This window comes from Pristiophorus japonicus, chromosome 12 (assembly GCF_044704955.1).
Source record: "Pristiophorus japonicus isolate sPriJap1 chromosome 12, sPriJap1.hap1, whole genome shotgun sequence".
NCBI classification, from domain to species: Eukaryota; Metazoa; Chordata; class Chondrichthyes; family Pristiophoridae; genus Pristiophorus; species Pristiophorus japonicus.
The window spans coordinates 51,177,338-51,199,865 of record NC_091988.1 but is presented as its reverse complement, the minus strand read 5'-3'; the positions used below and the strand labels follow the sequence as shown (position 1 = coordinate 51,199,865).

The 22,528-nt window shown below is 47.0% G+C and overlaps 1 protein-coding gene across 1 annotated transcript in view; it reads left to right on the top strand.

Annotated features, from left to right (window-relative positions):
• Positions 1–22,528, top strand: part of LOC139276762 (inter-alpha-trypsin inhibitor heavy chain H3-like) — a 202,633-nt gene that overhangs the window by 50,785 nt on the left and 129,320 nt on the right. The window contains exon 13 of the mRNA XM_070894771.1: positions 14,816–15,001. Within this exon, the coding sequence (XP_070750872.1) occupies positions 14,816–15,001 (186 nt within the window). The remainder of the gene's footprint in view (positions 1–14,815; positions 15,002–22,528) is intronic.

The following is a 22,528-nucleotide window of genomic DNA, read 5'->3' as shown; positions in this document are numbered from 1 at the left end:
AGCCCAGCGAACATTAAGGAATTTCTATCTGACTGATGACAACCACTTGATGAGAATTTCCTGGTTTATTTGGTGATAAAATAAAATGCCAGTTAAGTGCTGAGTTTGTAATGTAAGTTCACCTAGCGCATCACAGAGGATTTGAGCCAACCAGTGGCTCATGTTAGTAGTTGTCGCCAAATGCAGTATTATAGCTTTGTACGGCTCAAAATAAGATCTCAAAAGTATTGACTGGAAGATGTAAGGACTGTCTGTTCAAATTGCTGATTCATATCAGTACATGGAATTCATGTTGGATGCCAAGTTTATCTTGGACGCAGTTCTTTGAACCTAAGAAAGAGAAAAGGGTGCTTTAATCCTTTTTCTTTTTCTTTAATGATACCAAATCCCTAAAGTGGGTTATATAAGACATATCCAAACAGTTCTCCTAGGTATGCACCAGGAGGGCTTCCTTTGACTCATTTGTGAAGTCCAGGATCCAGTTATCAGACAAAAGGGGTAAAGATTACATGGAGAGCAGACCCTGGCCTACAATTTGTTGCTCAGCACCCCACAGAGGGAGGCAGCTTCACAGTGCGCATGATTCTTTACCAAAACATGAGGAATTGGTGAAGTGTAAACCTCCCATACAGCACTAGACTAGGACATCTCGAACATGAAGGTGGCCGCACAAACGAGTTGTCTTGGGTAGGTCATTCTACCATGCTGAACGCAGATGTCTGTGACTAAATGATGATGACATTCTGAAGGAATGACAATAACTAGAAAGCATTACCTGGAGGCTCAGATTGAGGTGATCTGCTCTACAATTCAGGGCTTGCTGCCTATGGTGATGGGGCCTCGAAGTGCTAACCAGTTCCAATTGAGTCTTTGCTTTTTCATCTGGTTGAGTCGCTGTTTAATGGGCTATGGTCTTTGATTTTGCAGTTGTCAGCAGATTTGGAAAAGCACTCTCATATGTTATGGTGAAACATGCTGCTTATTATGCCATTTGTAAATAGTTCCTGATATCTGTTGTCTGCCTAGCATGGGCTCCTAACCTGTGCTTGTCAGTTGCTGGATAAATAACTAGTGACTACCGAAACAAAGAAGATCTGTCTATTTTTTTATATATATTTGTTCACGGGATGTGGGCGTCACTGGAAAGGCCAGCATTTATTGCCCATCCCTAATTTCCCTTGAGAAGGTGGTGGTGAGCCACCTTCTTGAACCGCTGCAGTCCTTGTGGTGAAGGTACTCCCACAGTGCTGACTTTGTCGTAGCAGTTTTGGTACAACTGAGTGGCTTGCTAGGCCATTTCAGAGGGCAGTTAAGAGTCAACTACATTACTGTGGGTCTGGAGTCACATAATAGGCCAGACTGGGTAAGGAAGGCAGATTTCCTTCCCTGAAGCACATTATTGAGGCTGTAGGGTTTTTCCAACACTCCGGTAGTTTCATGGGGCTAGATTTTATACTTTTGTGCAGATCGTCCAAAAATGGGCGGTATTTCTGGCATGGGCGGTAAAAATGGGTTTTCAGATCGCCGGCTTGTCGCCCATTCTCAAAGCCCCAAGTCTCCATTTTTGAAATTGGCTGTTACCGCGAGTGATATGAAAAGGGCGTTCGCGTTAAATCTCTTTGACTTTCTGCCGTAAAGTGTCGCCATCCGTAGCAACAGCATGGCAACGCTTGATTCCCTCCATTCAGGAGGTCAAGGGTCATCATGACATGCGCAGAAGAGGAGACAGAGAGAGAGGGAGCTGAGAGGGACTGAAGGCATGTGTGGGTGTGGTGTGGCTGCTTTGGGAGGAAGGAGGGAGAATTTAGAGCTTTAGAGCAAATAGGGAAACAAAAATTAGCTGTTACCAGCCAGATATTTGCCTGAATTTGGCCTATAATGGAGGGAGAGGAGGAGGCATCACAGCACACTGTAGAGACTGATGCTGGCGAGAGCAGTGAGCTGGGAGAGGAGCACATTGGAGGGCGCAAAAGAGCGAGGAGGTTTTCGGACGAGGCAAATGCCTCCCTCTTGCAGGAGGAAGAGACATGCTGGGGTGATTTGCCCCAGGGAGGGCATGGGAAGCCCACCCCAAAGGCCTACCAGAAGATATGGGCCGAGATAGCAAAGTGGTCTCGTCGGCGACCAACAAGGTACGTGAGGGCAACCAATGCCGCAAACGATGGAACGACCTTGTGGGATCCGCAAGAGTAAGTATTACATTTATTTACATGTACTTACAAATTAAATTATATAACTACATAACAGTCATAAGGGACTATCATTAGATGTGAGGTCTTTCACTTTTACCGGGAATGTTGTAGTCAAAGCCCGCGGTCACGGTGCAAGTCTTTAGGTAAAGAATGATAATTATCATAATAATCATGATTACATCTGTCGGTTATGTGTTGTATCAGTCTCTGTGACAGTACCTAGCAATGATATCACGCAATAATCTCATGCCATGCAGTCTTGTCACCATTTACAGAAGAAGCTATCGACGATGAGGTCCGTGCAGAGGCAAACGGGTGGGGGCCACTAGTTCCCAGCGACATCACTGAGATGGAGGAGCGGGTGCTCTCACTCATGGGGAAGCACACCCGGACAGCCACAGACACATCTGCAGACCCTGAAGTGATGTCACGTGAGTAAAGTTTACACCATTGCGTGATGTAAAATCAATGGATTCCACACCCACTCATATCCGAACAATCATATATGATAGATCATTTCTAAAATTGTCCTAGAAATAATACTGGTCGAATGAAAATCATTGCAATGCAGAATGTGTTGATGGTCATGAAATGTGACGTCTGTGATGATCTTGATAGCGGTGGCGCTTTTGTCCTGCATATGCTGTGTGTTGCACTGGACTCACCTTGTCACCCTCGCACCCCCTTCTCCTCTAATAACCTCATTTGTGTTTTGCAACTCAGCCAGCAGCACGACCCCAGGCAAGACCACAGAGGCCAGAAGGTGGGTGCGCGGGGCCGGACTCGCCGGACGAACCTACATCTGCTGAGGAGCTCTGATTCTCGCCCGTCAATCCGCTAGGTCTGTTCTCTACGGATGAGAGTGCGGACTTTGAGGAACCTGCATCGCCACGCTCCAGAAGCCATTTCACCCCAAGACAATCTAGTGCTCCTCCGGTCATTCCCGCCTCCACTCTGGAGGTACCCGCCCCAAGCAGCACGCCAAAGGGCACCCCATTTGTCTCCAGGGCGGTGCCAATCCCACGGAGGTTTCATCGACGCGGCAGGTCTGGTTCATGAGCGCGACATGAGAGCGGAGAGATGGTACAATTGTCCAAGAGGACTGTAGACTTTGGTGACCAGCTCCTCGATGTATTGGGGGGCATATCCCGACAGCTGGCCACCATGGCAGAGTATGTTCCGCGGATGGCGGAGGCCCTGGAGGCGATAGCCAGGAACACTGCTGGCACAGGCCTCCCAGTGGTCCTGGAGCACTGCACTCCACCCCTGGGTTCCGCACCATCACTGTGAACGACAGATGAGAGGCAGCACCAAGATCCCGTTACTGCATCAGAGAACGTTGCCTCCTCGGCACCGTCCGCTCCCGTACCCGTGCAACCACTGCCTTCATCCCCCGCAATGAGGCACCACCTGAGGAGCTCCTCGGCCAGGTGGCATAGATTGAGGAGGGGAAGGGGTAGAGGTGGGGAGAAGAAGGGGAGAGGGGAAGGAAAGTGAGGTGCATGTCCGCAGGTGATGGCTGTGTTATATCTCCATCTGGGTGTATGCAATTTGTTGTAATGTATGGGGGCTGGGGACCACCCTCCTGCTTTCATTTGTATTCTGTGTTGCTGGACATGTTGACCATTTGATTGATGCCAATGGTGGAAAAAGTGGGGCGTGGGCGGGGGTTGGGTGTTATTGCCAGTGATACTTATGATTTCAGACCAATGTTGGCATAAATGTTTTTTTATTGAACCTTGTTGCACATTGTCTCAGATAGCTGGACTGTTACACACTGGTGATTTCTTAACATGAAAGGGTTAAATAAAACTTAACTTCAATCAACGTAAACTTTAACTGGCACCAAGGTGATGGGCACCATTGATGTCTGAGCTGCACACACACAGCCGTGTGTCAGCGTTGTCACTCACTGCAACATTCTTTCAGGCAAATCGTTCAGATATCAGCTCCTCACGTAAGAGTCTTGCAGCTATGTAGCCACCACGGACCCTTTCCTGCGGTCTGGAGGGGGTCATGGGCATGGTTGCATAGCCTGATTGTCTGGCCCTAGGTCAGCGTCCAGCCCCTCATCGTCCTCTTCCTCTCTCTCCTGAGGTGGAGCATCAGTGCCTTCTGGCAATTCTTGGCACCTCCTGATAGCCAGGTTTTGCAGCATGGAGCACACGACCACAAATTAATCTACTTGCTCAGGGTTATATTGTAGCTCCCCTCCTGAGTGTTCCAGGCATCTGAAGCGTTGCTTAAGCACAGTTACTGTTTTCTCGACCACATTGCGTATGTCTCTGTGGTTCAGGTTGTATCGCTTCTCGGCCTAGGTCTGGGTGTCATGCAGGGGTGTCATCAGCCAGGTGGCTAAGCTATATCGGTTATCACCAAGCATCCAGCATTGCCCTTGTGGCTGACTCTTAAACATGTCAGAGACAGCACTCTGACGCAAGATGTGAGCCTCATCGAAGCTGCCCGGACATTTGGCATTCACTGCCTTTATGATCTGGTTGTGGTCGATAACTAGTTAGATCTTCAGGGAGTGAAATCCTTTTCTGTTACAAAAAAGCTCTGGGTCCTGAGAAGGTGCCCGCATGGCGATGTGAGTGCACTGTATTGCTCCCTGCACCCTGGGGAACTTAGCAATGCGGTAGGATGCTCCAGCCCTGTCAGTCTGAGCTTCCGTGGTCATGGGGAAGCTGATAAACGTCCTTTCTTCTCGCGTACAGGGCCTCCGTGACCTATCTAATGCAGCGATGGGTGATATGGTGAGACAAATGGGAAATCTCGAGCGCGGAGGCCCGAAAGGAATCGGATGCATAGAAAGACAGTGCCGCGGTGACCTTGAACTCGACTGACGCTGATGTCCTGATGGCAGGCTGCATATGTGGCCTGATGAGCTCACATAGTTCATTGATCACCACCTTGTGGAAGCGCAGTCTCCAAAGGCAGGTGTGCTGAGACATGTCGAGGTAAGACCTCTTTTTTCCCTGCAAGTGCGGGGTGTGAATGATCTGGACCTCCTCCTCATTCTTGCATGTCTTAAATTGGGCACATAATGATGTGCATCAGGCATTGAGCCATTTGCACTCTGCAGCATCTGCATATTAATCGATGCAGGCTGCGAAATGGCTGGCCCCATTGCAATGAAAGTATAATATCGATTGATCAGAAGCAATAATTTCCTCACTAAAATACACCTACAGTAAACTCCCAATAGTCCAGAGTCTGAAAATATGTCTGTTGAGATGGTCACTTCACCTGAGAAGAACTCCAGAGTCAATCAAAACTCCACCGAAGTTGAAGCAGCCTTTTGAATGAAGCGACCTGCGATTTTAAAATGGCACCCACACCGCTGTGATTCGTTCAGAACAGTTCCACTTTTTCTGAGCGGTGTTTTGGGCGAGTGATATTGTGGGTGAGATATGTGCGAGGTGGTGAAAGTGAGGCTGGGCGATCTCCTGGGCGTTAGTTTCGGCAAATGTATCTTCACGACAAAAAAAAGTGGGTGGTCGGTATTATTGACTCTCGGCGTTAATTACTTGCGGAAACTAATGCTGGGCAATATTATGGCCTCTGATTTCACCTATTCTGATGATTCCGCCCAAAAAATGTGGGCGGGAGGTATTATTTTTTTCTGGCATTACGCACATGGGGAAAGTAACGCTCGGCGATAAGTGTCCAAAAAATGGGCATCAGTTTCTATTTTGTGCCGAAATGGACGATATCTGGGCATTGTACGTCATTTCAGCGGTAAAATGGGCGTTAAGTGGGCGTTATGCATGCAAAAAAAAGTGGAAAATCTAGCCCATGGTCACCATTACTGATACTAGCTTTTTAATTCCAAATGTATTTAATTAACTGAATTTAAATTCCCCAGCTTCCGTGGTGGGATTTCAACTCGCGTTTCTGGATTATTAGTCCAGGCCTCTGGATTACTAGTCCAGTAACACAACCACTATGCTACCGTACCCTGTCTCCTGCTCATTTATCTGGTTTGTGCTCCCCACTTTCTGCATTCTGGCTTCATGTGGTGCTCTCCACTTCTGGCCTGCTCTACTACCTGCTGTCCTTTCTCTCGACCAACCTGGTCTGATTTGCTCCAACATTGAATGCTCCACTACCACTGTTATGTCTGTAAACCTGTAAATACCATGTCTAACCACCAGAGGGCTTATCCACTGGAGTCCCAAGGGATCCCACAATCCCTTGGGAGCACCTGTATATAAGGAGACCTCACAGGCTGGAGAGGCACTCTGAGATCTGTAATAAAGGACTACGGTCACACCTTATTTTAAGCTTATAGCATCTAATCTGACTCTTTATCCAAGACATAACAACTGGCGACGAGATACAGATGATGAACCCCACCGCAACAGTGCAGAGAACAGTGGGCATCCTGGAGAAATTTTCGGATGGAGTTGATTGCGAAACCTTCGTGGAGCGACTCGACCAATACTTCGTGGCCAACGAGCTGGAAGGGGAAGCGAACGCTGCCAAACGAAGGGCGATCCTCCTCATCGTTTGCGGGGCACCAACGTATGGCCTCATGAAAAACCTGCTCACTCCAGCGAATCCCACAGACAAGTCATACGATGAGTTGTGCACACTGGTCCGGGAGCATCTAAATCCGAAGGAAAGCATTCTGATGGCGAGGTATCGGTTCTACACGTACAAGAAGTCTGAAGGCCAGGAAGTGGCGAGCTCTATTACCGAGCTAAGGCACCTTGCAGGACATTGCGAATTTTAAGGACACTTGGAGCATATGCTCAGGGACTTTTGTATTTGGCATTGGCCATGAACTAATACTTTGCAAACTTCTAACTGTAGTGACCCCAACCTTGAGTAAAGCCATAGCGACAGCCCAGGCATTTATCGCCACCAGTGACAATACCAAACACATTTCTCAGCACACTAGGACTGCTGCAAGTACTGTGAACAAAGTAACGTTGTTTTTGAATCGAAATTACAGGGCAAGACTTACACGCCTGCAGCTGCACGTCCGCAAATAACCATCAAGGGAGGTGAATATAAGGCCATTAACACATTGTTGGTGCTGCGGGGGTGATCATCGTTTCCATTCATACTGCTTCAAAGGATACGTTTGCAAGGGCTGTGAAACAATGGGACACCTCCAACGCATGTGCAGGCGAACTGCAAACCCTGCTAATCCTGCAAACCACCATGTTGCAGGGGAGGACAGATCCACGGTGGATCACGATGAACCAGAGCCTCAGACCGAGGAGGCAGATATATATGGGGTGCATACATTTACCACAGAGTGTCCCCCGATAATGCTGAAGGTTGAATTAAATGGACTCCCGGTGTCCATGGAGCTGGACACAGGCGCAAACCAGTCCATAATGAGCAAAAAGACTTTTGATAAATTATGCTGCAGCAAGACCTCAAGCCCAGTCCTGACTCCCATTTGTACTAAACTGAGAACGTACACAAAGGAATTGATTCCCGTAATCGGCAGTGCTACCGTAAAGGTCTCCTGTGATAGAGCGGTGCATGATTTACCATTCTGGGTGGTACCGAGTGATGGCCCCACATTGTTCGGCAGGAGCTGGCTGGGAAAGATATGCTGGAACTGGGACGACGTCCGAACGCTTTCGTCCGTTGACGACACTTCATATGCCCAGGTCCTAAACAAGTTCCCCTCGCTGTTCGAACCAGATATCAGGAAGTTCCAAGGAGCAAAAGTGCAAATCCATTTGATTCCAGGGGCGTGACCCATCCATCACAAGGCGAAAGAGTACCTTACATGATGAGAGAGAGGGTGGAGATCGATCTGAACAGGCTGCAACGAGAGGGCATCATTTCGCCGCTCGAATTCAATGAGTGGGCCAGTCCGATTGTTCCAGTCCTCAAGGGAGATGGCACCGTCAGAATCTGTGGTGATTACAAAGTAACTATCAATTGTTTCTCCCTGCAGGATCAATACCCACTATCAAAGGCAGACGACTTATTTGCGACGCTGGCAGGAGGGAAAACGTTCACGAAACTGGACTTGACCTTGGCCTACATGACGCAGGAGCTGGAGGAATCATCGAAAGACCTCACCTGCATCAACACACACAAAGATCTTTTCATTTGCAACAGATGCCCGTTTGGGATTCGATCGGCTGCAGTAAAACATGGAAAGCTTGCTGAAGTCGGTCCCGCGCACTGTGGTCTTCAAGGACAACATCTTGGTTACAGGTCGGGACACCGTTGAGCACCTGCAGAACCTGGAGGAGGTTCTTAGTCAGCTTAATCGTGTGGGGCTCAGGCTAAAATGCTCGAAGTGCGTTTTCCTAGCACCTGAAGTGGAGTTTCTGGGAGAAGAATCATGGCGGATGGCATCAGGCCCACCGATTCGAAGACGGAGGCAATGAAGAACGCACTGAGACCACAGAACGTGATGGAGCTGCGGTCATTTCTAGAACTCCTGAACTATTTTGGTAACTTCTTACTGGGTCTTAGCATATTGTTAGAACCTCTGCACTCTTTACTGTGTAAAGGAGATGAATGGATATGGGGTAAAAGCCAAGAAAATGCCTTTGAGAAAGCTAGGAAGCCGTTATGTTCAAACAAATTGCTTGTGTTGTACAATCCATGTAAACGTTTGGTACTAGCATGTGATGCGTCGTCGTACGGGGTCGGGTGTGTATTGCAACAAGCTAATGAATTTGGGAAATTGCAACCAGTTGCTTATGCATCCAGAAGTCTGTCTAAGGCTGAGAGGGCCGACAGTATGATCGAAGAAAAAGCGTTAGCGTGTGTTTACGGGGTAAAGAAAATGCATCAATATCTGTTCGGGCTCAAATTTGAATTGGAAACTGACCATAAGCCGCTTACATCCCTTTTTTCTGAAAGCAAGGGGATAAATACGAATGCATCGACCCGCATCCAGAGGTGGGCGCTCATGTTGTCCGCATACAACTACGCCATCCGCCACAGGCCAGGCACAGAAAACTGTGCCAATGCTCTCAGTAGGCTGCCATTGCCCATCACAGGGGTGGAGATGGCACAGCCCGCAGATTTAGTTATGGTAATGGAAGCATTCGAGAGTGAGCAATCACCTGTTACCGCCCAACAGATTAGTATCTGGATGAGCCAGGACCTCTTACTGTCCTTAGTGAAAAACTGTGTGCTCCACAGGAGTTGGTCTCGTGTCCCGCTAGAGATGCAGGAAGAAATAAAGCTGTACCAGCGGCGCAGAGATGAAATGTCTATACAGGCAGAATGCCTCCTATGGGGCAATCGGGTAGTTGTGCCAAAAAAGGGCAGGATACTTTCATTAGTGATCTCCACTACACCCACCCAGGCATTGTAATGATGAAAGCGATAGCCAGATCCCACGTGTGGTGGCCCGGTATCGATGCGGACTTAGAGTCCTGCGTGCACAAATGTAACACATGTTCACAGTTAAGCAATGCACCCAGGGAGGCGCCACTAAGTTTATGGTCTTGGCCCTCCAAACCGTGGTCCAGGGTCCATGTTGACTATGCAGGCCCATTCTTGGGAAAATTGTTCTTAGTGGTTGTAGATGCATACGCTAAGTGGATTGAATGTGTGATAATGTTGGCAAGCACGTCCGCTGCCACCATTGAAAGCCTACGGGCCATGTTTGCCATGCACGGCCTGCCTGATGTCCTTGTAAGTGAAAATGGGCCGTGCTTTACCAGTGCCAAGTTCAAGGATTTCATGACCTGCAATGGGATCAAACATGTCACATCTGCCCCGTTTAAACCAGCGTCCAACCGTCAGGCAGAACGAGCAGTTTAAACAATCAAGCAGAGCTTGAAAAGGGTAACTGAAGGCTCACTGCAGACTCATTTATCCCGAGTCTTGCTTAGTTACCGCACAAGACCCCTGAGGTCCCTCCCGCTGAACTGCTCATGAAAAGGGTACTTAGGACAAGGCTCTCATTAGTCCACCCTGATCTACATGAACAGGTAGAGAGCAGGTGGCTTCAACAGAATACATATCATGATCGTGCAAATGTGTCACGCGAAATTGAGATAAATGATCCTGTATTTGTGTTGAACTCTGGACAAGGTTCCCAGTGGCTTCCTGGCACTGTTTTGGCCAAAGAGTAGGGTGTTTGTGGTCAAACTCGCAAATGGACTCATCTGCAGGAAACACTTGGACCAAACCAAACTCAGATTTACGGACTATCCAGAGCAACTCACAATAGACTCTACCTTTTTCGACCCTCCAACACACACGCAAGTGGCAACCGACCCAGTGGTTGACCATGAAGCAGAACCCATCACCCGCAGCAGCCCAGCAGGACTCACCACCTCCAGCAGCCCAGGAAAGCCAGCTGCACAGCAGCCCAGTGAGGGGCCCAACAAACGACTCACCAAAACCAGCATTTACATCGAGACGATCAACCAGGGAAAGAAAGGCCCTAGATGGACTCACATTGTAAATAGTTACACTATTGACTTTGCGAGGGAGTGTTGTTATGTATGTAAACCTATAAATACTATGCTTATCCTCTGGAGTCCCAAGGGATCCCACAATCCCTTGGGAGCGCCTGTATCTAAGGAGACCTCTCAGGCTGGAGAGGCACTCTGAGATCTGTAGTAAAGGACTATGGTCACATCTTACTTTGAGCTTGCAGCATCTAGTCTGACTCTTTATCCAACACATAACAACCACCTTTGTGATCTTCTCCACTTAATGGGCTCAATGTTCCCCAACCCCTTTTTTCGGTGCACTTATCCTAAATGCGGCGACTTTGCGCTCTGGAAACGGTGCCGTAAAAAAGTGGCCCCATCCTGCCCACTCTGCCGAGTCTCCGGTGTCCCAGCATGGTGTACATAGTGCAGTGGGGAACGGAGCAATAGCCCAGCGCAGAAAACACTGCCGGCAGCTGCGCGCATGCGCAGTGGAGTTTGCGTGCATGCTCCTTGCCCTCCCAGCGTATCCTGTGGGCTGTGAGCAGGACCCGATGCTCGCAGCCCCTATCCCCAGCTGAGTGGCCTCCTGCACAGACCGGCCGGCCTGCTGACTTCCCGGGCCGAGGTAGGACTTGAGTTTTTTTAAATTTATTGATGGTTGTGCTTTGTTTAGTGAGGAGAGTTTTGATTGCGGGGGGAGGGGCAGGGGGTAGGGGGGAGGAGGAGAGTTTTGATGGGCGGGTGGGGGGGGGGAACTTCAAAAAAAACTTGTTTCTGGCATAAAGATAGGACTTCTATTTTTTATTTGTTATTGATTGAATCCTTATTACTTTTTGTGCTTTGTTTAGTGCTTTGTAAGTCTTGGTGCTTTAAATGTACTAACCTGCGCCAAATTCTTAACTGCCCACAATCTTTTTCAGAGCTGGGCACATATGCTGACCTAAGTCAATTTGGAGTAAGTTTTAGCTGGCCAAAGTGGCATAAATGGCCAAAACTGGCGTAAGTGACTGGGAACGCCCCCTTTTGGAAAAAAAGAACTAAAAAAAAAATCATACCTAACTGAGTTACTCTGGAGCAAGTTTATTGGGGAAAATGGCGTTGTTTAACTTACGCCAGAAAAACCAACTTACTCCAAAGAAATTGGAGCAAGTCATGGCCAAAATTAGGCCCATTGATCTGTGATCTCCTACACTGTCCACTCTCCAAAGTTGGCTCTACTGTTTATTCCAATATTTTGAACTTCTCAATCCCTGAGAATTGGTAAAAGATGCTCTCTGGTGGGAAAAAGCTGTTCTTTCATTGCTCTAGAAAGGCCAACAATAAAAGAAACAACTAGAAAACATCGAGTCTGAGGATTAAAATGCTGGGTAATGAGAATTCACTGCTTGAGTGAAAACCCTCCGGTTCTCTCGTGTCATATCATGCTATTCCTATGTGCTAACAATTATACATTCCTTTATTACATAAGAGAAAGACAGACAGAGATACTGAAACCAAATACCCTCCTCTGAGACATTCATCACATTGAACTATTGTTCTGTTGCCTTCTAATATCTGGTTGTCAAAAACATTCGGATATAACATACCAAGGAAGCTGTGAGTGGACAGCTGAAGTGTTAGTTACCTGATACATTGACAATCAGTGCTCGAGTTGGTCGGCTAAAGTATTTATCATCACTTTGCCATGGTGGTACTATGATTGATTTTTGGTGTGACTATCCCATGACTTCCCCAGTGGACAGAGTAAATGTATTATAGCAAAATACTGTGGATGCTGGAATCCAAAACAAAAACAGAAAATGATGGGAATACCCGGAATCCACAGTGGTTTTGCAAGAGTAAATGTACTGACGGGCTGCTGGGCTTTTGTGGGAGTCTCTTGGGATTCGGGTGAGGCTGAACTTCCTTGTGCTGATTCAGCCATGTTTCATCATAGGCAGTCTCTCGGAATCGAGGAAAACTTGCTTCCACTCTTAAAATGAGTCCTTATGTGGCTGAACAGTCCAATACGAGAACCACAATCCCTGTCACAGGTGGAACAGATAGTCATTGAGGGTGGGAGAGGTTTGCCGCATGCTCTTTCCGCTGCCTGCACTTGATTTCTGCATGCTCTCGGCGATGAGACTCGAGGTGCTCAGCGCCCTCCCGGATGCACTTCCTCCACTTAGGGCGGTCTTTAGCCAAGGACTCCCAAGTGTCGGTGGGGATGTTGCACTTTTTCAGGGAGGCTTTGAGGGTGTCCTTGTAACGTTTCCTCTGCCCACCTTTGGCTCGTTTGCCATGAAGGAGTTCCGAGTAGAGTGCTTTCTTTGGGAATCTCGTGTCTGGCATGTGGACAATGTGGCCTGCCCAGCGGAGCTGATCAATTGTTGTCAGTGCTTAAATGCTGGGGATGTTGGCCTGGTTGAGGACGCTAATGTTGATGCGTCTGTTCTCCCAGGGATTTGTAGAATCTTGCGGAGACATCGTTGGTGTTATTTCTCCAGCGACTTGAGGGGGAAACCAAAGGAAGAACGCCGCCTTCTCGGAGTCAGCTTCACCATCAAAAACGAGCTGGTCGACCGCCTCAAAGACTTCCCCTGCAGGGTTAACGAACGCCTCATGACTCTTCGACTCACCCTATCCCAGAATCAATGCGCCACAATCATCAGTGCGTACGCCCCAACACGCAATGCAACAGATGAGACCAAAGAGGGTTCTTGCTCCAATCTCGAAAAATCCCTGTCCTGTGTCTCCACGGGTGACAAACTGATCCTCCTCGGTGACTTCAGGCCAGGATCGGCAAAGACACAGCCCTCAGGGGAGAGAGGGGGTAGGGAAAGCCAACTCCAGTGGTACCCTACTCCTGACAAAATGTCTAGAACATGAACTCATCGCCAACACCCTGTTCCGCCAGAGGGACAAATACAACATGTGGCAACACCCTCGCTCCAAACACTGGCACCTGCTTGACTATGTCATCGTCCGAGCCAGGGATCCCAAGGATGTGCGTATCACCCGCGCCATGACAGGAGCTGATGACTGCTGGACGGACCATCGCCTAATCCGGTCCATCATTGAGCCATGTTTAGTACAGCGATGGCTGGCTGATGCTGCATACTTTCTGGAACATCTACTGTCCCTTGGATGCTCTTTGAATAATACCATAGGAAGTTTTACATCCACCTGAACATACAGATAAGGCTTCAATTTTGCATCTTATCTAGAAGGTAAGTCTAAACTTTAGGTAAATTCAGGACTTTGAAGCAGACTTCCTCTGTGTTACTTTAACAATGGTGTAGCTTCGTCCATGATTTCCCTTCCTTTAGTTAACCTTTTTTTGCTGTCCTTGTTGTGTTTTATCAGACACAAATACACAGAGAAAAAAGAAATTCAACCACCAAGAATCATTCAGAACATATATCAAAATAAAGAAGCAATGCCAAATGTCATATGTAAAATGCACTTGTCACACACGCACTATACAGCTAGGCTATGTTAGAAGGATTTGTTGTGTAAAGCCGTTTATAACATTTCAGTATGATAGCAGTTTTACTTATAAGTTGCAGCTTGTATTTGTGCCCTGCTGCAGTATGGGCATATATGGTAAACATTCAAAGTCGTAAGGTAAGAAGGCTTTGATTGGGACAGCAGCAGTAGAGGAACAGATTATGGAGTAAAGATTTTGTGGCATAGATACTCGGGGCAGTTACTTGCTTAAAGAAGTCGTTGCCTAGTCTTACCTTGGCAGCTTTCTCCAGGTCTGCCATCTTCTTTTATATTTGGAGCCAAGAACTCAGGGTTTCATAGCAGTATTCATCCTGTTAACTATTCCTTTCCAAGCTTGTTGCACAAGTATTTTCTGTGGAGGGTACCCATCAGTGCCACATAGAACAGCCCTCCTTTCCCTCACTGCCGGCAGCATGAATCTCAGTGCTGCATCGGTAAATTGAGAAGCCTCCATTGTCCAGGAATGCAGCAGCTCACAGAACCTTCCCTTGTGTTGCAGACAAGAACACAGATATTTGGCTGCTGTGGTCCTTTAAATGATCATCAGCCATAAACGTTCCATTAGCATGCCTACTGTGCTTTTAAGGGCAGAAACTGAGTGGAAAAACTTGCAAATCCTTAATATCAGGAGTAAATATTCTCTGCAAGTGCAGTTTGTGGTTGAATGTGAATTTCCAGCCGAAACACTAATCAGTGTTATAATTAATATGAAAGATTGTGAAACTATTTAAGTATTTCTTTTTTTCACAGGGTTTTTATGATGAAGTGGCGAATCCCTTACTTTTGGATATTGAATTGCAATACCCAGAGAATGCCATTTCAGAATTAACACAGTCCAATTTTAAACAGTATTATTATGGGTCTGAAATTGTAGTGGCTGGCAAGATTACAGACAATAACCTGGAGTCACTCACAGCAGAGGTCTTTGCTCAAACAGTAAGTATTCTCTATCAGTTATTCCAATTCATTTATTTACATTTTGGATGAGACATAGAATACAGTACAGATTCGACCTCCAAAAAACGGAATTCCGGAATCCAGAATGTTCCAGAATTCAGACACCGGGCCGATCCGTGGCGGGACGTCCGGAAACCGGAAAATGTTCCAATATCCGGACTCCACCCGCCTCGGTGAACCAATTTCGCCCGCCCCGAATTCACGCGGCCCAACCTTGCCTCGCCATCGCCCCCACCCCCTCCCCCCTCCCCTTTACCTCGGCTGCCCGACCCCACCTACCTCGGGCCAGACAAGGAACTCCTCCTTGGTGGCGGGGCCCCGCCCGATCAGGTCCTTGGCGGCGGGCCCCGTGCGAACATCACGACACCGGGGCCCCGCTCGAACATCACGGCGGCGGGGCCCCGCTCGAACATCACGACACCGGGGCCCCGCTCGAACATCTCCACGGTGGCGAGGCCCCACCCAAGCAGCTCATCAACGAGCACCCCACCCCCTCCCCTCTCTCTCTCTTCCCCCACCCTTTCTGACGTTCTGAAATCCAGAAATACCCGAACCTGGGCTCGGGTGTTTCCGGATTCGTGACATCAGAAAGACGTTCCAAAATCCGGTAAAACGCAAAATCCGGAACGGTCTCGGTCCCGAGGGTTCCGGATTCGTGATGCTGCACCTGTATTACAGTGCAGCAGGAAATTATTTAGCCCATTGTACCTGTGCCGGCTCTTTGAAAAAGCTACCCACTTAATCCCATTTACCCGACCCTTTCTCATACATTTTCCAATATGCTCTCTTTCAACTCAATATCTAATTCTTTTTAAATTATATTATGATGTATTCTGCTTCCACCACTTTTTCTAGGAGCTGTAAGGTTGGCCTAACAACCATCCTAACAAAAAATGCCTGGAATCATAGAATGATAGAGCACATTCAGCCCATCATGTCTGTGACGGCTATTTGAAAGATTTGTCCAATCAGAGCACTCCCCTGCTCTTTCCTCATAGCCAAACAAATTATTCCTTTTCAAATATATATCCAACTCCCTTTTGAAAGCTATTATTAAATCTGCTTTCACAACCCTTTCAGGCAGTGCCTTCCAGATCATAACAACCCGCTGTATAAAAAATGTATTCCTCATTTCACCACTGGTTCTTTTTCCAATTACCTTAAAGCTGTCCTCTGATTACCGACATTTCTGGCAACAATTTCTCCTTATTTACTCTATCAAAATCCTTCAACGTTTTGAACACCTCTATCAAATCTTCTCTTAATCTTCTCTGCTCTGAGAACAACTCCAGTATTTCCACGTAACTGAAGTCTTTCATCCTGGTACCATTCCAGTAAAGCTCCTCTGCATCACCTCCAAGGCCTTGTCATCTTTCCTAAAGTGCAGTGCCCAGAACTGGACACAGTACTCCAACTGGGGCCTAAACATTGCTTTATAAAGGTTTTACATAACTTCCTTACTTTTGTACTCTGTGCCTCTATTTGTAAAGCCAAGGATCACATCTGCCTTTTAACAGCCTTCTCAACTTGTCCTGCCACCTTCAAAGACTTGTGTACATTCAACCCCAGGTCTCTCTGTTCCTGCAGCCCCTTTAAAATTGTACCATTTAGTTTATATTGCCTCTCCTCATTCTTCCTACCAAAATGAATCACTACACACTTCTTTGCATTATATTTCATTAGCAATGTGTGTTCCCATTTCACCAATCTGTCTATGTCCTCCTGACGTCTGTTGTTATCCTCGTCACATTTCCAAGTTTCGTGTCATCTGCAAACTTTGAAATTATACCCTGTATACCCAAGTCCAGGTCATTAGTTTATATCAAAAGAAGCAGTGATCCCACCAACCCTGGGAGACTCCTCTGCAAATTTCCCTCCAGTCTGAAAAATAACTGTTCACATTACTTTCTGCTCCCTGTCCCTGAGCCAAGTTTGTATCCAGGCCCTTTAATAGTAAGGAAGGACATTAGCTTGGATGATGTGGAATCTGTATAGGTGGAGCTACGGAATACCAAAGGGCAGAAAACGCTAGTGGGAATTGTGTACAGACCACCAAACAGTAGTAATGAGGATGGGCACAGCATCAAACGAGAAATTAGGGATGTGTGTAATAAAGGTACAGCAGTTATCATAGGCAACTTCAATCTACATATTGACTGGGCTAACCAAACTGGTAGCGATGCGGTGGAGGAGGATTTCCTGGAGTGTATTAGGGATGGTTTTCTGGACCAATATGGCGAGGAATTAACTAGAGGGCTGGCCATCCTAGACTGGGTGATGTGTAATGCGAAAGGACTAATTAGCAATCTTGTTGTGCGAGGCCCCTTGGAGAAGAGTGACCATAATATGGTAGAATTCTTTATTAAGATGGAGAGTGACACAGTTAATTCAGAGACCAGGGTCCTGAACTTGAGGAAAGGTAACTTCGATGGTATGAGACGTGAATTGGCTAGAATAGACTGGCGAGTGATACTTAAAGGGTTGATGCTGGTTGGCAATGGCAAACATTAAAGATCACATGGATGAACTTCAACAATTGTACATCCCTGTCTGGAGTAAAAATAAAATGGGCAAGGTGGCTCAACAGTGGCTAACAAGGGAAATGAAGGATAGTGTTAAATCCAAGGAAGAGGCATATAAATTGGCCAGAAAAAGCAGCAAACCTGAGGACTGGGAGAATTTTGTAATACAGCAGAGGAGGACAAAGGGTTTAATTAGGAGGGGGATAATAGAGTATGAGAGGAAGCTTGCTGGGAACATAAAAACTGACAGCAAAGCTTCTATAGATACGTGAAGAGAAAAAGATTAGTGAAGCCAAACATAGGTCCCTTGCAGTCAGATTCAGGTGAATTTATAATGGGGAACAAGGAAATGGCGGAGCAGTTAAACAAATACTTTGGTTCGGTTTTCACGAAGGAAGACACAAATAACCTTCCGGAAATACTAGGGGACCGAGGGTCTAGTGAGAAGGAGGAATATAAGAACATAAGAACATAAGAATTAGGAACAGGAGTAGGCCATCTAGCCCCTCGAGCCTGCTCCGCCATTCAACAAGATCATGGCTGATCTGGCCGTGGACTCAGCTCCACTTACCCGCCCGCTCCCCGTAACCCTTAATTCCCTTATTGGTTAAAAATCTATCTATCTGTGATTTGAATACATTCAATGAGCTAGCCTCAACTGCTTCCTTGGGCAGAGAATTCCACAGATTCACAACCCTCTGGGAGAAGAAATTCCTTCTCAACTCGGTTTTAAATTGGCTCCCCCATATTTTGAGGCTGTGCCCCCTAGTTCTAGTCTCCCCTACCAGTGGAAACAACCTCTCTGCCTCTATCTTGCCTATCCCTTTCATTATTTTAAATGTTTCTATAAGATCACCCCTCATCCTTCTGAACTCCATCGAGTAAAGACCCAGTCTACTCAATCTATCATCATAAGGTAACCCCCTCATCTCCGGAATCAGCCTAGTGAATCGTCTCTGTACCCCCTCCAAAGCCAGTATATCCTTCCTTAAGTAAGGTGACCAAAACTGCACGCAGTACTCCAGGTGCGGCCTCACCAATACCCTATACAGTTGCAGCAGGACCTCCCTGCTTTTGTACTCCATCCCTCTCGCAATGAAGGCCAACATTCCATTCACCTTCCTGATTACCTGCTGCAGCTGCAAACGAACTTTTTGGGATTCATGCACAAGGACCCCCAGGTCCCTCTGCATCTCAGCATGTTGTAATTTCTCCCCATTCAAATAATATTCCCTTTTACTGTTTTTTTCCCCAAGATGGATGACCTCACATTTTCCGACATTGTATTCCATCTGCCAACTGAAGGATATCCTTATAAAGCGGGAAATTGTGTTAGGGAAATTGATGGGATTGAAGGCCAGTAAATCCCCAGGGCCTGATAGTCTGCATCCCAGAGTACTTAAGGAAGTTGCCATAGAAATAGTGGATGCATTGGTGATCATTTTTCAACAGTCAATCGAATCTGGATCAATTCCTATGGACTGGAGCGTAGCTAATGTAACACCACTTTTTAAAAAAGGAGGGAGAGAGAAAACAGGTAATTATAGACCGGTTAGCCTGACATCAGTAGTGGGGAAAATGTTGAAATCAATTATTAAAGGTGAAATAGCAGCGCATTTGGAAAGCAGTGACAAGATCGGTCCAAGTCAGCATGGATTTATAAAAGGGAAATCATGCTTAACAAATCTTCTGGAATTTTTAACTAGTTGAGTGGACAAGGGAGAACCAGTGGATGTGGTGTATTTGGACTTTCAAAAGGCTTTTGCCAAGGCCCCACACAAGAGATCGGTGTGCAAAGTCAAAGCACATGGTATTGGGGGTAATGTACTGACGTGGATAGAGAACTGGTTGGCAGACAAGAAGCAGAGAGTCGGGATAAACGGGTCCTTTTCAGAATAGCAGGCAGTGACTAGTGGGGTGCCGCAGGGCTCAGTGCTGGGACCCCAGCTCTTTACAATATACATTAATGATTTAGAGGAAGGAATTGAGTGTAATTTCTCCAAGTTTGCAGATGACACTAAACTGGGTGGCAGTGTGAGCTGTGAGGAGGATGCTAAAAGGCTGCAGGGTGACTCGGACAGGTTAAGTGAGTGGGAAAATGTATGGCAGATGCAGTATAATGTGGATAAATGTGAGGTTATCCACTTTGGGGGCAAAAACAAGAAGACAGAATATTATCTGAATGGTGGCAGATTAGGAAAGGGGGAGGTGAAACGAGACCTGGGTCATCAGTCATTGAAAGTTGGCATGCAGGTACAGCAGGCGGTGAAGAAGGCAAATGGTATGTTGGCCTTCATAGCTAGGGAATTTGAGCATAGGAGTAGGGAGGTCTTACTGCAGATGTACAGTGCCTTGGTGAGGCCTCACCTGGAACGTTGTGTTCAGTTTTGGTCTCCTAATCTGAGGAAGGATGTTCTTGCTATTGAAGGAGTGCAGCGAAGGTTCACCAGACTGATTCCCGGGATGGCGAGACTGACATATTAGGAGAGACTGGATCAATTGGGCCTTTATTCACTGGAGTTTAGAAGGATGAGAGGGAATCTCATAGAAACGTATAAGATTCTGACGGGATTGGACAGGTTAAATGCGGGAAGAATGTTCCCGATGTTGGGGAAGTCGAGAACCAGGGGACACAGTCTTAGGATAAGGGGTAGGCCATTTAGGACTGAGATGAGGAGAAACTTCTTCACTCAGAGTTGTTAACCTGTAGAATTCCCTGCTGCAGAGAGTTGTTGATGCCAATTCATTGGTTATATTCAAGAGGGAGTTAGATATAGCCCTTACGGCTAAAGGGATCAAGGGGTATGGAGAGAAAGCAGGAAAGGGGTACTGAGGGAATGATCAGCCATGATCTTATTGAATGGTGGTGCAGGCTCGAGGGGCCAAATGGCCTACTCCTGCACCTATTTTCTATGTTTCTTTGTTTCTATCCCATGGGCTTCAAGTTTGCTAACCGGTCCATTATGTGGTACTTTATCAAACGCCTGTTGAAAGCCCATATGCACAACATCAACCACACTACCCTCATTCCCCTATCTGTTTCTTCATCAAAGAACTCAATCAAGTTAATCAAACATGATTTGTCTTTCACAAATCTGTGTTGACTTTCATTTATTAACCCATATTTTTCCATGTCTCTAAAATTTTCTCCCACCACTGATAGGGCTGTAATTGCCAAGTTTATCTCTCTCCCCTTTTTTGAACAGGGATGTAACGTTTGCAATCCTCCAGTCCTTTGGCAGCACTAAGGAGGATTGGAAGATTGTAGCCAAGCCTCCGCAATTTCTATCCTTATTTCCCTCAGCAACCTAAGATGCATATAACGTGGGAAAATGTGAGGTTATCCACTTTGGCAGGAAAAATATAAAAATAAATTAATTAAATGAAGAGAAATTACAAAGTGCTGCAGTACAGAGTGACCTGGGGGTCCTTGTGCATGAAAGACAAAAAGTTAGTATGCAGGTACAGCAGGTAATCAGGAAGGCTAATGGAATGTTGGCCTTTTTTGCAAGGGGGATGGAGTATAAAAGCAGAGAAGTCCTGCTACAACTGTACAGGGTATTGATGAGGCCACACCTGAAGTACTGCATGTAGTTTTGGTCTCCTTATTTAAGGAAGGATATACATGCATTAGAGGCAGTTCAGAGAAGGTTCATTAGGGAGGTTGATCCCCGAGGTGAAGGGGTTGACTTATGAAGAAAGATTGAGCAGGTTGGGTCTATACAATGAGAGGTGATCTTATTGAAACATATAAGATAATGAGAGGGCTCGATAAGGTCGATGCAGAGAAGATGTTTCCCCTCTTGGGAAATCTAGAACTAGGGGGCATAGTTTCAGAATAAAGGATCGCCTATTTAGAACTGAGATGAAGAGGAATTTCTTCTCTAAGGGTCATAATTCGCTGCAATTCTCTGCCCTAGAGAGATGTGGAGGCTTGAATATATTTAAAGTGGGGATAGACAGATTTTTGAGTGATAAGGGAGTGAAAGGTTATAGGGAGCGGACAGGGAAGTGGCCATTTGGCCCCTCAAGCCTTTATTAAATGGCGGAACAGGCTTGAGGGGCCAAACGGCCTACTCCTGCTCCAAATTTTTATGTTCTTATGTTCAGCCCATCTAGACTGGGTAACTTTTCTACTTTCAGCACTTTTCTAACTTTTTCTACTTTGATTTTCTGCAAATTGCCTGAAATTTTGCTTCTCTAACTCCTTCCCACTATTTGGTAGCCAATAGCAAGGGTTCTCGACCATGGGTCCCCGGCCCCCTATGGGGCTGCGAAAGGTTTCAAGGGACCAGCCATGCCCCAGTTGAGAACCCCTGGCCTATAGGATATGGACGTGCTTATTTTACTGCCAAAATGGCCGCCATACTCCACCCTTTGTCTATGATTGGTCCCCTTGGAGGATAAGTCATATCCTGAAGTTTCATTGAAATGTGTGACTAGAATCACCCATCCCAAGGTCTCTCTGACTCTCTGACTTTGCAAATTGTAACTCGATCCACTTTCACTTCCTGAAGTGACAGAGGACAGAGCTCCCCAGAAGACACCAAAGGCCAGCCGAAGTACGTTACCCCAGTCCAAGTGCAGCCTCTCTCTCTCTCTCTCTCTCCTACAGACTCTCTCTCTCCCCCCCCCCCAAGACTCTCTCTCCCCCACCCAGCCTATTTCACTCTCCCCCCACCCCCTCAGCCACTCTCACTCTCTTCCCCCACCCCCTCAGCCACTCTCACTCTCTTCCCCCACCCCCCACCCCAGCCTGTCACTCTCCACAGCCCCCCAGCCTCTCTCACCCTCACCCACCCCCCACCCAGTCGACTCTCTCACCCTCCCCCCAGCCTCTCTCTCCCTCTCAGCTCTCTGCTGATACTCTGCTCACTGCCCATGGGCCCTCTCAGCCCCCAGGCCCACCGCTCTCAGCCCCCCGGGCAAAGAAAGTCGGAGCCTCAGATCCTGTTTCTCGGCACCACATGGATGGAATGATTCA